Here is a 17,128-nt window from a genome sequence, read left to right as displayed (position 1 = left end):
AAAAATAATATTTTTGGGAGGAGAGAGAAAATAAGGAAGATTGTATTCATGTATTGTATACACGACGAGGAGGATGGCAGTTTGGGGTAAGAACATAGAAGATGGTGAAACTACCATATTTTCTCCATTTTTACCCAAAACATAAAAAAAAAATAAAAAAAATCTGCGTTAGTGAAAACAAGACAAATAAGGAAATTTCCTTCAAAAAAAATAAGTGACAAACAAGTTGTGGTTTGAAAGTCAATTGTTACAATAAATAGTATAAATTCCGGTTTAGATCTTGTATTTTACAATAATGGTTACGGAGAGCCCCTCCTACCACAAGAGGGAGGATCGGGGGGTGAAATTAAACCCCCCGTCCGGGGGAAGGGATGGAGGGACTAATCATCCCTCCACTCCTTGATTCTAAGCTTAACTAATCATTGACTTTATACTCATTTACTATTTTACACCCTCATTGTAAAGTTGTACTCTAGTCACCCCAAAATTACCTCATTCTTAGTCCCTTCCTCTCAATTTGTGTCTAATATACATACTTCTTTTGATGTAAGAACCTCTTCTAACGAATAATTAATATACTATTGCATCTTACATTAGTGCATATGTATCATACCAAGTAATCAGCCATATAAGAACTTAAGAAGTATCATAAATTCATAATGCTTCATAGTACTTCACAATGACAAAGAACACAAAGGCACATTTTTCCCATTTTGCTTAGCTTGTTGATAAGCATATTAAATTTACATACGTCCTTTTTATTTTACTTAAAACATAGCCTCATAACATCCACTTTGAGAAAGTCAATTAGAGAAGATAAACAGACCACTTAATCAAACTGAACTACACATATATTACTCTTACCAGAAATTAATGGTTTTGATAGATTGGTCCATTTACCAACTCTAATTGCTTCCTTAAGGTGTTCATAAAATCATAAGGTTACATTGCAAGTGCGAAAATAAAAAAGTATAGAAATTAGGAGTGTTCCTTTAAGGTGTGGACTGTGCCAATGTGATCATGCATCATTTCTGAAAATTTAAAGTGCAATTGCGCAAATAAGACCCAACTGCAACTTTGCAAAATCTTCCCAAATTCTCAAATGTACTGTTGTACAGCCAAACATTCGCCGCAAAAGAAACAGGGGGATAAGCATTGATAGAGACCAAAACAATGGAGCGTTGATCAAGAGTGGTCGATCAAATACATCCAATGAAGTTTATCTTGAATAACAGACGTATATATACAAAATACACGCAGATCAGTCCCATGAAGCTCAGAAGAAACTTTGTTCCTGCAAATCTTCCTATATCTCATGCTACTAAGCAGGTCCAGGGCCAACTCGTATCCGTTTTACGTCATTTTCTGGTACACTTGCGTCACCACCATTGTCTCTTGAGCCTGCAGTTGAAGCTTGCTCCTGCAGACAGCATGAAATTTGTTTTAATACCTTAGTGCAAATCTATTACATGGATGAGGGACACAGACACTAAAGCTGATCAACGGGCTGGCTCTGATGGTCCAGGCAACTTTATGGGTGTGGTCCAAAACGTCAAACTTAGTCTAACAAACAAGTTTTTTGCGCAAACCTATAAATCAGGCATCGATCTGGCCCGTGATCAACTCTAGTGGATACTTTGCGATAGTGAATCTCTCAAACTAACAAATTTGTTTTAGAAGGCTTCCACATTTACAGATAAACTTATACTGTACTTGAGGAAGCCATCTAACAGTGTAGTGTGATGTTAGAGTTCTCACTATAGCAAGATCCAAATCCCTGTGTATCTCCAAGAGAGAATAGGGAACCTCATTGAAAATACAAAAGAAATTCTTACATCAGGGACGACAGCATATCTTCCTGATGGTGGAACCAAAATTCTCCCTGTTAGTACAGAGTAGAGGAGTTAATTTCAAGAACCTCACATAGTACGATGATCACAAAAGATAACTTGGAAAGAAAAAAACCTGCTGATGGATCTGCATTTGATGCCTCAATCCTTTGACCACCTGACCCTTCCATGCTCAAGGCCTCTATCATTGTAGGAGAATTTCTGCAATTTGTAGGATATAAATCAATGATATTAGAGTTTTTGTTTCGAATTTAGTCTTTAGATTGCAGATTGTCAGGTTTTATTCCCAAACAGAAGATCATATCCAATGAAGTGAGTAGCACTATGAGAACTTCAGAAAATATTAACTCCGTTTCAAAACAAAAGGCAATTTAGTGTAATAATTTAACTTTTGATACAAGTCAGTCTACATTGTCAATGCAACCTTCCGCTGAAGGGCAGAAGTGAGAAGCGCAGACTGTAAAACACACATTAGTAACTTTGCGTTTCAGAAATTAAGAACTGATATAATACCACATAAACCACTTATCGACATGTATACAACATAAAACTAAAACACTATCAGGCAGAAAGATCGTTGCAAGAAAACTGCATACAGCTTCAAAGCATAAACCACAGAGTAGTGATGATAATAACAAGTTAAGAAGAAAGGTCAGAAGTCAGAACTCACTACCTCATACATGCACTGGCTGAAGAACTACCAATGGTGCTATTTCATTTAATCATCCAAGATCCTCTCACCAGATTCAGATATAAATTAATTTACTACAGCCACTAGTTCAAATCATTGTTAACAAGACGTCCTTTCTACCCAAATAATTACCCATATTGTACGGTTTATCAACAGCACATCATATCCACCCTACTCAATGAAGTTGCATAATAATCTTCATAGGGGTGTGAAACAATAGTACAATACCCTAACAGGCTCAACCTTGAGAGTGGTAAGGGCAGGCCGCATGTGCAATATATACAACAGCAAAAGCCAAAAAAAGTAATAAAAAAAGTAATGAAGGGATTTTTAATCATATCCCAACTTGTTTACATAAAAGAAAAACAGAAATTTATATTACCTATCTGCAGAGTCCCCATGCCCAAGCTGACCATTAGTACCTCTTCCCCAAGAAAACACATTGTTCCTCTCTGTAACAGCCAATGTGTGCCTCCATCCACAGCAAATTTGCATTACTTTCTGTGATCATTTCGAAAAACAAATAAGTAGTTAATAATAAGAGTGTTCCTGAGAGGCTAAAAATGAGTTTAACTAATAGCAAATGAAGCAACAAGGATAAGGATTTGCCTGGTCATGGGGAAACAAAACTTGCACAGGAGAGCAGCGGTCAACATTGTCACCCACACCCACCTGTCCAAACTGCACCATACAAAGCTAAGATTCAGATCTGATTAAGTAGATGAGACTACAATAATCCTTCAAATACCAATAGAATCAACACATTGGACAACTAAAAAAAGAATATTAAAAAAATCAGAAAATTGTAAAAGACATGTGTAAAAAACTGTCAATTAATACACTTATATCAGGCAATTTACATGACTAAGCTGTTTTCTTAGTGGGTATCTTTTTTTTCTTTTTTTTTTTTTGGTGTTTAGAGAGCTACAAGGGCGGGGGGTGAGAATCGATCCCAGGATCTCCCGGAACCGGGAGGGAAGCTCTTACCACATGAGCTATCCCTCACTCTCTCTTAGTGGGTAATTTACATGAAAGAGATTGGTATCTTAGTGGGTCAATTCTTAATCTACTTAGAGCTTGTTTTCTTCAACATATTACAGAAACTTATCACTTACTTTAGTCAGAATCAAACCAATGGCCAAGTCTCCCTTGAATCCCCTACCTCAAAGACTCCTCCAATGGCTCTAAATATAAATAAAGGGCTTAGAATAAATAAAAGTCAAAAATGAATTTCAGGCACTAATTTGTTGACCAGTTCAGAAGCAAAAGAAATATGATCTGTGCTTGCAATAATAACTGTTGCAACAGAAATGGCATACAACAAACCAGTTGACCTCTTTACAATGCCAAATTACACATGAAGGCAACATTATATATATTATTTTAATCAATTCTCAATAATAAAGTTCTAACACAGACATATTCAGATGATAAAGATAATCTATTTTAAAGCTCAGGCAGAAGAATGTCAATAGCAGTCAATGAGCTCCTAAATCAGATTTACACATAAATCATCGCTCAAAGATCTACAACGAAAGGACACTAATGCAACAAGGGATTACAAACCTTATTCCATCCCCATCCATAAAGCTTTCCTTCAGAAGTAACTGCCATCGTATGTCTCCAACCACCTGAGATCTGAATAATCAAGCAAACCCAAAAGATGCATAAGTTGACTTTAAAAAAAAAAACTATATATCACATAATGCATATTGTACGCAAAGACGGAGTTACATCTAAAATGCATCAGTAGAGAGGCATAGCTCATAATGTCTGATGCAATTTGCCACATTTTCAACATATAAATAGCTAGACTTTACTCTGGGTCCTTCCCAATACTTCAATCAAGGCACCACTAGATTTAAACATATGAGTATATGACATGAATAAAGAACAAGTATCTTGAATAATATAAGTTAATAAACTCTCTTGAAATAGCCAGAGAGGCAGAGATGCAATCTCATTACAAAGCAAGATGATAACACATGGATGACTAGAATCTTATGGTTATTGAGTAACAGGTAATCAACAAGCCTCTTGCCAAATGAAAAGAAAAGTGTTTACCATCTACTCCGCATAAAAACAAGTTGCGACAGCTTCCCAACCACTCAATTCTATTTCATCTTTACTTCTCATCTCATGGTCAAACGTATGTTTCAAGTGCTTTTGTGGCACAAGTTTACAGGTAAAGCAGAGATAGTGTAGAGCAATGAACCTATGCATGATTGATCTAAAAGTCTACTCGTCAGATACTGATACTTTATAAAAAAATAAACACCTTATACAACTATACCAGAACAAAATCAGAAGGGGAGGGGGGGGGGGGGGGGTGGAAGAGGATGAGAACAAACTAAAAGAGCTGCAAGGAATGATGCCCAATGTTGTGCATCAACTCTTTAAGCAATTTTTCACATAGCAAACACTCAGCCAGTCAGCCTCCACTCCAAAACACCCAACCCAGGCCCACCCCCTATAAACATATATAAAAATACTAAAGCTAGTAATGAAAATAACATAAAGCAGTGAAACAATACATAACCTGAGAAATCATTTGACCACTTAGAGCTTCCAACTTATATGGAGTTAAGTGATCTTCGAAATCTCCATGCCCCAGCTGACCATATTTACTCCATCCGTAAGTATATATACTGCCAGAAGAGGTAACAGTTATTGTATGCCTCCATCCGCATGCAACTTGAATCATTTTTATACCCTGCAACATTAAATGATTTAGGGTGTCAAATATGGGAAGGACAAAAGAGAATATTTAATGTGACAAAAAATTTCAAAACGCCAGCATCGTATAAAAACACAAGGTTATCCCATCAACCGCATAAGAGCAAGTGAGCAACATAGTATCTCTATTTCATATCAAATAAAGTCAAGGTTAAAATTTCATGTTCATTAAAATGAGAATTGAAAACCATCATCCGAAGTTGAATAACTTAGACCTGGTGTCTTAAACAGACAAGTGCCCTGTTAATATATGCAAGAAAATTGCCAAAGTTAAAAAGCTGAAACAGAATACCAAAGGATAAAGATAAAGGCCAATCAGAGATTCCCACCCTCACATTCTTTTCCGCAACACACTTAGTGCTTGTTTGGTTGACAAAAGAAAACACAGGAATTGGCGGTTCCTACTTCCTAGGAAGTAAAAGAAGATGGTGTTGTTTGGTTGGAAAAAAAAAACTTGGGAATTAGAACTTCCCAGGAAGTTCTACTATCCACAAAATAGGAGAGACGCAGACAGAAAAGCGAGGGCTACCAGCCGCAAGCACAATCTTTTAACAGATCTAGAGAAACATAAAAGAATATTGACAAGCCTATATTATTGGTTCAAGTTTGGTCATGTAGTTAAAGTAAAAAAAAAAAAAAAAAAAAAACCTAGGACCGGAGATAGATTGTAGCCAACAAGGTGGCAACTGGCTGGAGGCAACAACTAATGGCAAACAGAGTTAGCCCCACCCATATTCTGGTGGGCAAAATTTTAAACTTCTACCCCTTCTTTTGGTCATTAATTCATTAAAATGTAATGTATAAAGTATAAACCATTGTTTAACAATCAGGTATGAAAAATAAACTTATGACCTTGCCATCAGTAAGATAGCTATAATGAATCGTTCACTGTTTTTGTTTGACCCTGATATTATGGTCATAACTCATAATGACAAAATTGCATGTCTCTACTCTCTCAAGTCTAAAGTGATCTGCATCATCGGACAGCTATTAACACCTTCCTAATATTAGATTCTGAAAAAATATCTAAAGATGGTGTTCATCCAGTTGTTAGCCAGTAAATTCAAGAAGAATTTTAATCACCAGAAAGCAAATTCAAGATAGAGTTAACATAAGACTTTTGGACAAAAGAAAAAAGGAGCATTCATTACTTCATTTAAATAAGTAGAGCTTGCAAGTAATTGCGTGGCAAAAGTAAAGGTCAGAAAGTTTTTAGCATACATCAATTGACAAAGATCTCTCGGGAACTAAGCGATCCTTTCTGTCACCTAACCCCAAATTTCCGTATCGGCCCCATCCCCAGCCATACACCTCACCAGATTCCGTGACAGCAGCACTATGCTCAGCACCAGCAGCTACCATTTTCACAGGTATTCCCTGGAAAGAATTAAAAGCTAAAAAATTCAGAAACAACAAAAAATAATGTATCTACAATTTTTCAAGTCAGAAATCAATTTATCTACAATGTATCACAGCATGCCCTTCTTATAAATAAAACAGAAGTTTAATATATGAAAGCGCAGTTCATTGGAAAAATTATTTATACCTGGAAAGCTTGAATCTTTTGTGGGATAAGAGAATCCTCAGCAGTTCCAATACCAAGCTGGCCATTTTGGTTCCTTCCCCAACTTCAATTAATTAAAGACACAAGCAGGTGATATATTAGTATATCAAATATCCTATATTAACAGATTTGCTCATCGGTACAAAATATACTTTAACTCATTAGATCAAACTCGCACAAATTTCTATATATTCAAAAAAAAAGATTAGGACTTCTAGGGGATCCACTATGTTTCATAAGACGTTGTAGTATGGGAATCATCACACATATATTGAGTGAAAATTTATTAAATGCAAATGACACAGCTCACATCTCTGAGTGCGGGTATGTGTGTGAGAGAGCTGCATTAGTCCTTAGTTTGACAAATCAGCAGAAAATAAGCAACTTGACAACACCACTCTGATTGTAACAAATTATGTATCATAAATGGGAAAGAGCAATAGTTAAGTTCAAGTTTTTCTAGCACCTTGCTAACTCAATGAATATTTAATAAGGGTGTGCACGTTCTAATCAATATTTAATAAGGATGAGCAAAAAGATATACACAACTAACCTTGCTACCTCCCCATCCATAGTGACTGCCAAACAGTGACTGTCTCCACAAGCAATTTGCTTGATCTTAACACCATCTAATGTCTTGATTGGATGAGGAATGAACAGGTCGGTAGAATTTCCATGACCTAATCTTCCAAAATCACCCCTGAAAATTTGCATCAATTTAATTTCTATTCTTCCAGCAATACTTGAAATCACAATAGGACCTAGAACCTTAAATGACATCAAAAACCAAAACAAAATTGAGATGGCATGACCAGTGGGAGAACATACCATCCCCAGCTGTAGACTTGCACACGTGGCTCGGAATATGCAAGGGTATGGTCAGCTCCGCAAGTAATGGAATTAACATCATGCCCATCCAATGCGCTTAATTGCACTGGTGAAAATCGATCTTCAGCATCTCCATGGCCTAATTGTCCATCCTCGCCTCTTCCCCAAGAGCAAACCACATTTCCAGCTGAATGTAGTACAAACCAACATAAGTCACAAGTCAATATACTACCTCCGTTTCATATTATTTGCAACGATTAGACATTTTTCCTCTCCACTTTATGTCAAATCGTTGCAAATAATATGACATGGGGGTAGTATAAAAAAAAGATTTTTTTTTTTTCTTTTCTATTTTTTTGTCCTTTGAGGACTTGGTTTGACTGAATGAGGGTAATACTAAATGTCAAGCACCAAAATTGTGCTGAGCTAATACAATGAACCAAAAGTTTAGATGCAAACAAAACATGAGTTCATAAGAATACAAGCATGATTTAGTTTTGAAAAATTCAAAGCATTAATTTCCAATTCTTTGATGGTCATTCCTCACTAGTTGAGTTATCATTATTTTCATATGAATGTAACATAAGATTGCATGTTTTTGTACAAAACCAAACCCTACTTTCAAGGCAAAGCCAAAAAGGTGACTATTTTCCCCTTTCTACCTTCTATAATTTTATTACAATCTCTCAACCAGTAAGAAGCGAGGAAAGCTCAAATACAGATAAGTAAATGTGTCAAAGAGTGTGCCAACTGAAACTGAGTCCAAATTTTGAGGCTTTGAGCACAATTCTAAAGCCTAACCTCCAGTTTAAATAAGGTTGGCAATGAAAAAACAGGATCATATGAGCTCTACATAAGAAATTGATCCAGTCTAGAAAAACTGATAAAAGAGAACATATACGGACTTTAGTTATTAACTAATAATTCTAGTTAGTTGAGATGTATTATCAAGATCAAACCAACAAGCATTTAAAACTGTTGGCGATCCTAAATGTGGCAGGGATGGATAACTGACTTTAGGTAGAAATATAATTAGGTTACCTTAACCGGAATAATCGGCACTAAAGATGATCAGACCTCGAAATAGATAAGTTAACAACCCAAACGCAACCTCAGACTAGCCTGAGAGGTCTACCATCCACATTATCGAAAAACTTGCCAAGTATCTTCATAAAACCCGGAAGAAGGAAAAATCCAGCGTCAATTATCAAAATGACAACAATGTATTAAGAATCTAATTAATCATACCTGAAACTTGAATCAAGGTATCCTCTTAAACACAAGATACCCCAACCTATGAAAATAAATCCCTCCAACCCTAAGGACACCCCATGAACCGAACACCGTCAAAGTCACCACCACACACCCCCCACCAAGAATCATCTATCCACTACAAATTTCACTTCAACCGTCCGAGGTTCATACATAGCTATTAAAAGTATCCGGGATCAAACACTTGTACACCTGTCGGTGATGTACAATGGACCAATACAAATCTGGTTATGGCTATCAAATTAAAATTCACTATTTTTTACCAAATCCTACTAACAATTCAGCAAGTTGCCATCTACTTGAAGTCATGAACCAAATAATTAGCAATTTAGAAGAAATTGACCTAAACTAGATACAATTATACAGTATTTGAGTATATTTCAGCAAAGATTATTCCACATATAAAGCAATCAACTTTTTTTTTTTCTATCTATTACCATAATTCTTCTTACAAAAATTAAAACTAAACAATAATCAAACAACCCCAGAACAAATTAAGCAAAAATAGCACAACCACAATAAACATAAAATAAAGAATCAGATTATCAAAAAAGAATCAGATTATCAAAAATGCAAAACTACCCAAATAAAAAGGGAGTAAACCCCAAAATTGGAGGGAAGGGTCTTACAAAGAAGAGCAACAGAGTGACTAGCACCAGCAGAAACAAGCAGAATTTGACGGAGTGTTTGAGGGGTAAACCCACTTCTGTCCTCTTTCGCCGCCGCAGAAACCACCGCAGTTTGATCTTTCTCAATTGTACCCATTTCTTGATCAAGTTCAAACAATCCAAAAACCCAGAATTAAACCCCAAAAACACATGAAACAAACAAAAACAAACCCAGAAAAATCTTCAAAATTCTGGCAACTATAGAGTGTGAAGTGGAAAGTGGCAAAGACAGAAGAAGGAGAAAGTAAGATCAGTTAAATGGGTATTTATAGTGAAAGAGATACAGCATGTGGCTGGTTTGTGGAGTTCTACGGTTGGTCCATTCTTCCGGTTTTGATTTTTTTTTATTTTAACAGGAACAACTTTTAAAGACGGAAATGAAAACGACAAATGCAGGTGAAATTGAATTGAGATTGTTGCATTCATTGCACAAAGAAAGAGAAAGTTACAGCGAATGGGTGTGGGTATGGTGGTGGCCATAAACATTGTACACCACTCATTTGCTGTGAAATTAAGGGTCTGATTTTATAGTTTACTACTTCATTGTTTGATTTTTATCACATGTAGTAATTCACTAGTACAGGAACTAGTGTGTTGTCAGTTTACTACTGATTCTGAAGCTTTCAACTCGATTGGGTATTTACCCATTAGCTATTATTACTTCGTAATGGGATTCATTTCAATTCAATTTTGTTGCATTTATGTGATTTAACTAAACAATGAGGAATAGTTATAGTGCAATTGTACTCCACAAACGAGCTAGCTACATGATGTCAAACCAGGAGCAGCAACTAGTTAGTTCTTCTTTTAATTACTAGTATTTTTCTTCTTTGCTTATATTCTCTTTTCTTTTATTATGTATTTCTAGTCTTATTTTCTAGATTTAAGTTGAACCCTAACATGATTAATACTTGATTTATTCTTTTAAATTCTCAATTAATTGTTTTTATTGTTCATGCTTAATTGATTGTGATTATGCCAATATTAGATTAGGGATAATTAGTATTGTTATTATTCCATTGTCTTGATCGCAACATCGCAACGGGAGTTGGGTTTTGACGGATTTAAATAAATCAATTAAGGGTATAAAATTCTCCATGGAAGTAGGTAGAACGGATTATTAGGAAGTTAGGGCATATCTTCTTTGGTATTTTATAAGGCGTATCTTTCCTTGTGAACGTATAATTAATTGGTTGGGGTAAGAATTTGTCTTGTATTAATTATGCTAGTTATGATACTTAATTTTAGATGTTTTTATTATTTGATTTTCTTGCTTTAGTAGTATAATATTCTCAACCCTATTTTGATTGACTCGACTAGTTATAATTCATAGCAACCCGATATTGATACTACCTTCTATGTGCGATCAACCCCGACTTACCCTACTACATATTAGAAGGATAGTTAGGCTTTTATTATTTTTGTTAGGTGTGCGACCGCCTATCACTAAATATCGTTAATTGTGTATTATAAAAAATTATGAATATTACATATTTGAAAAGTTCATAATGAGACGAATCTAACAAGATCCATTTTGATAATGTTTTTTTTACAGATTAGTATTACAATGTGGTCAAAGTTTAGTCAAATTATTAAATCAAATCAAATCAAATCAGATTATAAAAATTCATATCATACCTTATTAAAATCAGACCAGATCTCTTTGTTTCAAGGGGAAGAGAATAAGTCTATATTTTCAGGTACACGGTGCACCAAAAGATTATTTTTTTTTTCTTCTCATTTTGATAAATATTGTTCATTTAATCCTTAAATGAACAGCAAAGGCTAACGTTAAGTTAATTGGGTGCACCATTCACAAGTTTTTGTATAAAAAAGTTTCGTAATGGTGATTATGGATATGGGTACGGAAACAAGCAATATTACAAAATATAAGGGTAGGAAAATTGTTGTACCACTAATGAATATATGGAGTATTAAGAAAATTAAATTTCTTTACGCAATAATACTCGTAAACGACAATTATTAGAAACTGAAACATTAAACTAATTCAGGCAGCCAGCTGGTAAGCATAGAGTATAATGTATTAATGTTTACATGGTTGTTTAAAAGTCAAATCTCAAAAGGAAAAGGTTTATGTGACAATGCACATGTTGAGAACAAATTTAACATTGTTAACTAGGGTTTGCATGCCCAACATCACCAAGGTAAGTAAGTACTCTCTCCATATTCCCATTTTTTTTTTTCTTTTTTTTTGTGCTCTATTTGACTCTTTGCGATTTTTGAAACACATTTTTAAACAAATATATCTCTAGCTATGTTTATATGCATAAAAATTATAAAATCTTGATATTAATAAAAATATACAATGAAATGAATTAAATAAGATTTTACATGACTACATTATCTCGTATCAATTAACGACAATTTATGATTAAAGTTATTTAATTTTGACCCCATCATTAACAGTGGGACAAAAAAATTAAGAACGGAGAGTACAATTGTTGGACACGGAGTACAACAAGTGAAAGTCATGTCCATGCCTTATTTTCACGGTCTGAGTGTTAGGCCTTGTTTGGTTCACCTTATTTGTGCTTATCTGAACTTAACTGATCTGATCTGGTCTGGTCTGATCTGTTCTGAATGTCAAATTTGACCAAACTTAAACCTTAAATATACGATAATCTTTACGGAAAAAATATATAAGTGAGGTCTTGTTAGATTCGTAACAATGTGTATTTTATTAATATGTAATTTTCATAATTTTTTCATTACGAAATTAAAGATATTTAGCGAAAAAAAACTGCAAATAAAACGATGATCTAATCTGAACTTATTTTTTTCTAATCTGATTTGATATGAACTTAATTTTTCTAATCTGAACTTATTTTTTCCGAAATAAGTAAAAATAAGGTGAACTAAACAAGGTCTTATTTTTTATTTTTTTTTTGAACAAAACTAAACAAGGCCTTATACTCCAACCATTTATTTTTGGAAAAGTATTGTGTAGAACGGACTCACGTGAGTCTAATAATATTAAAAAAAAAATTGTTAAAAATTAGATAATAATGATCAGATTAATAAGTATCAGTAATTAGATACTAAGTGCCAGAAATTAGGTAATTTTGGTCAGGTATTAGATAATAAGTATCAGAAATTAGATAATATTGGTTAGGTATTAGATAATAAGTATCAGAAATTAGATAATATTGGTAAGGTATTAGATAATATTGGTTAGGTATTACATACTGTTCGTCAGGCATGGTGACTTCCTTGTTTGCACGCTCAACTGCTTTCCTTTGAGTCACAACTCACAACAAGAATTCCTTCTTCCTCCCAAAACATGTAGTCCAAAGATTTTTTTTTTATACTCTGTAAATAATATAAGCCTACTATCACACACTCAATTAGATTAGTGTATTGCAAGTGTAAGATGGTTTTGATTTTTCGATAATATATATCTAATCTGTTTTTTTGTTCTTTGATGGATGTGGAAACTGAAACATCTGCATTTAATTAGCTGGTGAGTACTTGGCGTTATGTTAGCAGGATATGATTTCACAATAATCAATCAATTGGTTGCAAAGAGGCTGGTATCAGCGGTGGCAGAGGTCGTCGAGGTTTGCGTTCAACAGAGTCCACCATTGAAGAAGAAGAAAAGGAAGCTTCTACGATGAGGTAAGGATCCGAATGAGGAGGAGAGAGAAAATGTGAAAAAATGGTGATGAATGAAGGATTGTAAAAATGGATGAGAGAGAAAATGGAGGTGGTGTGTTTGAAGGTTGTAAACTGGACTCACGTGAGTCTGTTCTACGCAAAATCTTCTCTTTATTTTTATGTTATTTTTACGGGTTTTAAACTAATTTAGAAAACTTCCTCAATAATCCTTGTCAAATTGTAAAGTGGAAACCTAGTCTACAATTTTGTTTTCCTTTCGGATCGTCAAGTTAACCTACATTCATATAATTGATTGTACGCTCCTACAATCCACATCACAAATTGACAACTAACTATGACCGATATGGGCAAAGACATATAACTTTCTTTACAAAATTCATTTCCATTATCGCCCTTCGTTACCCTTTCCTCCGTACAAAATACACTAAACAATTAATTAAGGACTTGTTTGGTATTGTTTTTTGTTTTCAATTTTCTATTTTTTTAAAAACAAAAAACCAAAAACAGGAAACAAGAAAAAGATGTTTCCACTTTTTTGTTGTTTGTTTTCAAAATTATCATGATTTTAATAAGTTTGTCTAGTTTTTGTTTCATTATATGACATATATCATATGAGTTTGAAAAACAAAAAATCAAAAAACAGAAAACTACAGCATGCCAAACGAATCCTAGGATATTGATTCATCTATCACCACAATTAAACAAGAGGATAAGCTATATATATGATAATTCATAATAATAATAATAATAATTTGTAATATGATTTGTCCAAGTTATCTTGCTAGGTCCTTCGATCGACCTTCACATGGGCCATTGCATAAAAGTCAAGGAATTTGTAAAATCATCGTATGATATTGCATTTCACGTTGAAAATTGGTATAGAAAAACAACGACCCTAATCTTTTTCAGTCATGCATATAATTGCGATCGAATACAGTAGTACGTACAAGTCACTGCCCTCTTTTTCGATCGTTCTTTTTTCTTCTTTTGGTGTTTTTTGTGGGTGAAGTTAAGTAGACTTGCAGCTTCATTAGTAAGCTAAGCAGGAATATTAATTGTGTTATTTCATACGGATAGTATGTGATAGATGCATCATGCATTCATGCATGCAGATTTACTCAACCATAGAGTAATAATTTTGCAATAAAGATTTAAAATGTACCATATATGTTAAAGCATGCATGAGAAATTAATCAATAATCGATGGAGTTGTACTCACTCCGGTCTTTTTAATTTGCTCCATTTGACTATTTTAATTTGCACAGTTTTCCATGTCCATACACAAGCGTTAAAGTATAATTCAACTACGTGCTATTAAAAATGATATTCTTGTAAGACAAAATTAAATATTGAGAAAAATTTAATTAATACGGCGTAAGATCTTGTATGAATATTTGATTAAATCCTATCAAACTTATTGGCCCTGATTGAAATAGTGTAAGCTTATTGGATCTTATTTATATATGTTGAATTCAAAACTATTTTTTTTTCAAGTTAATGAGAATACATCTTAAGTACTCCCTCCGCCTCTAAAAGATTGTTTCAAAATTCCAACCAATAACCTCAATTTTCTAAGAAACAAACCAATTTATGCATGTATACAACTAACACACATAAATAGATTCAAAAAATTAGTGTGGAAAATTCACCGAGTAAAGTATGTGACAATCTTTTAGAGATAACAAGTGTAGTGAGGAGGAAACAATATTGACCTGTTTCCAAAATAAGAGACAGTTACAGTACATATTGGCATATTGTGCATTCATTCATTGCATTCTTAATAAATTTCAAGCTTTGAAGGTTCAACTAAACTACAGTACGGTTTAGCTATTTACCACTATCTAGTTTGTTGGTTTTTAATTTGTTTGTTTGTCTCTTCCATATGTACGGAGTACTACAACTTAATCTCTTTTGAATTCACAATGTATATACCCTAATTTCAAGTATGATTCGATTTTTATCCATTTATTAATTTGGTAAGTGATTCTGTTTTGACATTATATACTCGATCCTAATAATGGAAAATTTTATGACAAAATTATTACGTAGTAAAACAAAATTATAAGCAGAATACATTATGATAAGATGGTTTCGTGTTCGAGACTTATAAACGCAACTATACAACTCTTTTTAGAAAAGCAAACCAAGTATATAAATTAGAGTCTCACCCAACTCAAATCCATATTACATAAAGTGATTTCCACGGTAAAAAGTGTTATAATCTGAAAATTACGTATCATTAAAAAAAGTATTGACCAACTAAATCTAAGAGTAGCAAAAAATCTTCACGTTGCTTACTGAGTGATTGATAGATCATAATTGTACTCACCTCTCTTTATAGTATATGCATGCGTTCTTAATTGGTGTTGTGAATGTAATTTATGAAATTTTGCTTATCGCATCTAAAACCCATATAACAACATATTACATTCACACTTTTAAGATTAAAAAACTTTATTTAAAAAATTAAAAGTATGCGATATAATATAAAATAAAACACGAGGCTCTAACCATATCATCATGGACATAACTTTTGGTTAATAATTTGGTCCACTGACAATTATGAACATGGACCATTGCTTACAACTTAAAAGTCGAGACTCTCTTATTAAAGTTGCCAAAATTAGCAAATTAAAAACCAACAAATGATCAAACCACTCAAAAAGACTCATATAATTTCGATCTAGTAAGTCTTCTTCTTTTATGCGTTGACTGCCTTTAAAACCTTTAAATGGCGGTAATCAAGAGTGGATTATTGCAGCTTCATCAGTCAAAGGCTAGCTAGTAGCCTAGGATGTAGGATGACTATTAGTATCACAGCTCAAATTAATAAAAGTTTTTGTTTTTTTTGTAGTGTCACGTACAATCCATAAATTATGTTGTTCACACTTTTCTTTTAAATCCGTTTCATAAAATTTGACAGTATATTAGATTATTTATTGTATCGTATAGATTAACGTTATGGTTCAATATTGTTAATTTGTACTACTATTCTTTTTTAACCAGCTAGAGAGCTGTGTTATGTGTAATTGTGTATGATCAACTAAAGTGTATATGCTATATAACAAGGACAATGCATGGGTTGTTCCGATCCATCACATGCCGCGACCTTTAGGGCCACTGTAGGCAACAACAGTCGTACTTGCAGTGCAATGCCGGTCATCCGAGGGGCTAGTCCCAGAGCACATCGCAGCCTAGCTGCATGACTGGTTGTTCCAACTATATATATTGATCAAGTCAACTATATATATGTATGAGTTTCACCAAAAAAAAAAAAAATAAATAAATATTGATCAAGAACATTAGTCAAAAATAACTTTTTATAAAAGAAAGACATTCATGATTTGTTATCGATGAAAATATACGTCGGTCATGTCATATGACACGTAAAATTAACTGTTGTAATGAAGTTAATTAAGTCAAATTGTCAATTTATTAATTAAAGTTGTACAAGATTAATAAGTATTGACTTGTAAATGAATTTGAGATTGTCGACACATTATGTTTTACGTGGTACTCATGAGTAATTTTGTCATACCCGTCTTATTCTATTGCCATTCATGTCTTGCTTCTACCTACAAAGTTACAAGGTTAAACATTTTTTTCAAAATCACGCGTGAATTGCTCTAATAGGAGGGGAATAACAAGGTGGGGAAATGTACATTTTCTTAGCATTCACAAATCATTTTCATGCACGAGAAATAGTACTCAATTTTTAAATGCAAAATTATAGAGCAATTAAATGAGAAATACATGCATTATATACGCAGTTGCTTACTAAATTAGGGTACATAAATTAATTACTCCGTCCGTCCCTAAATTAAAAGCCTCTTTTACTTTATTATGTGAGTAATAAATGCTAGAAAGAGGTTTTGACCATTTA

General features: G+C 33.7%; 1 protein-coding gene across 1 annotated transcript; it reads right to left on the bottom strand.

Annotated features, from left to right (window-relative positions):
• Positions 1 to 1,059: 1,059 nt before the first annotated feature.
• LOC145574378 (ultraviolet-B receptor UVR8-like) lies at positions 1,060 to 9,956 on the bottom strand. Its single transcript, XM_081632153.1, has 12 exons — positions 9,571 to 9,956; positions 7,670 to 7,856; positions 7,395 to 7,541; positions 6,824 to 6,905; positions 6,499 to 6,654; positions 5,081 to 5,254; positions 4,108 to 4,179; positions 3,151 to 3,222; positions 2,924 to 3,042; positions 1,966 to 2,051; positions 1,836 to 1,882; positions 1,060 to 1,420 (listed from the first exon to the last, which is right to left on the bottom strand). The coding sequence occupies exons 1-12, from the start codon at positions 9,704 to 9,706 to the stop codon at positions 1,322 to 1,324; spliced, it is 1,377 nt and encodes a 458-aa protein (XP_081488279.1). The 5' UTR covers positions 9,707 to 9,956; the 3' UTR covers positions 1,060 to 1,321.
• Positions 9,957 to 17,128: the final 7,172 nt, after the last annotated feature.

Source organism: Chenopodium album, chromosome 13, assembly GCF_948465745.1.
Source record: "Chenopodium album chromosome 13, dcCheAlbu1.1, whole genome shotgun sequence".
In the NCBI taxonomy this organism is placed as follows: domain Eukaryota; kingdom Viridiplantae; phylum Streptophyta; class Magnoliopsida; order Caryophyllales; family Amaranthaceae; genus Chenopodium; species Chenopodium album.
The sequence above is the reverse complement of the archived record's forward strand: the minus strand, read 5'-3'. Positions and strand labels throughout refer to the sequence as shown.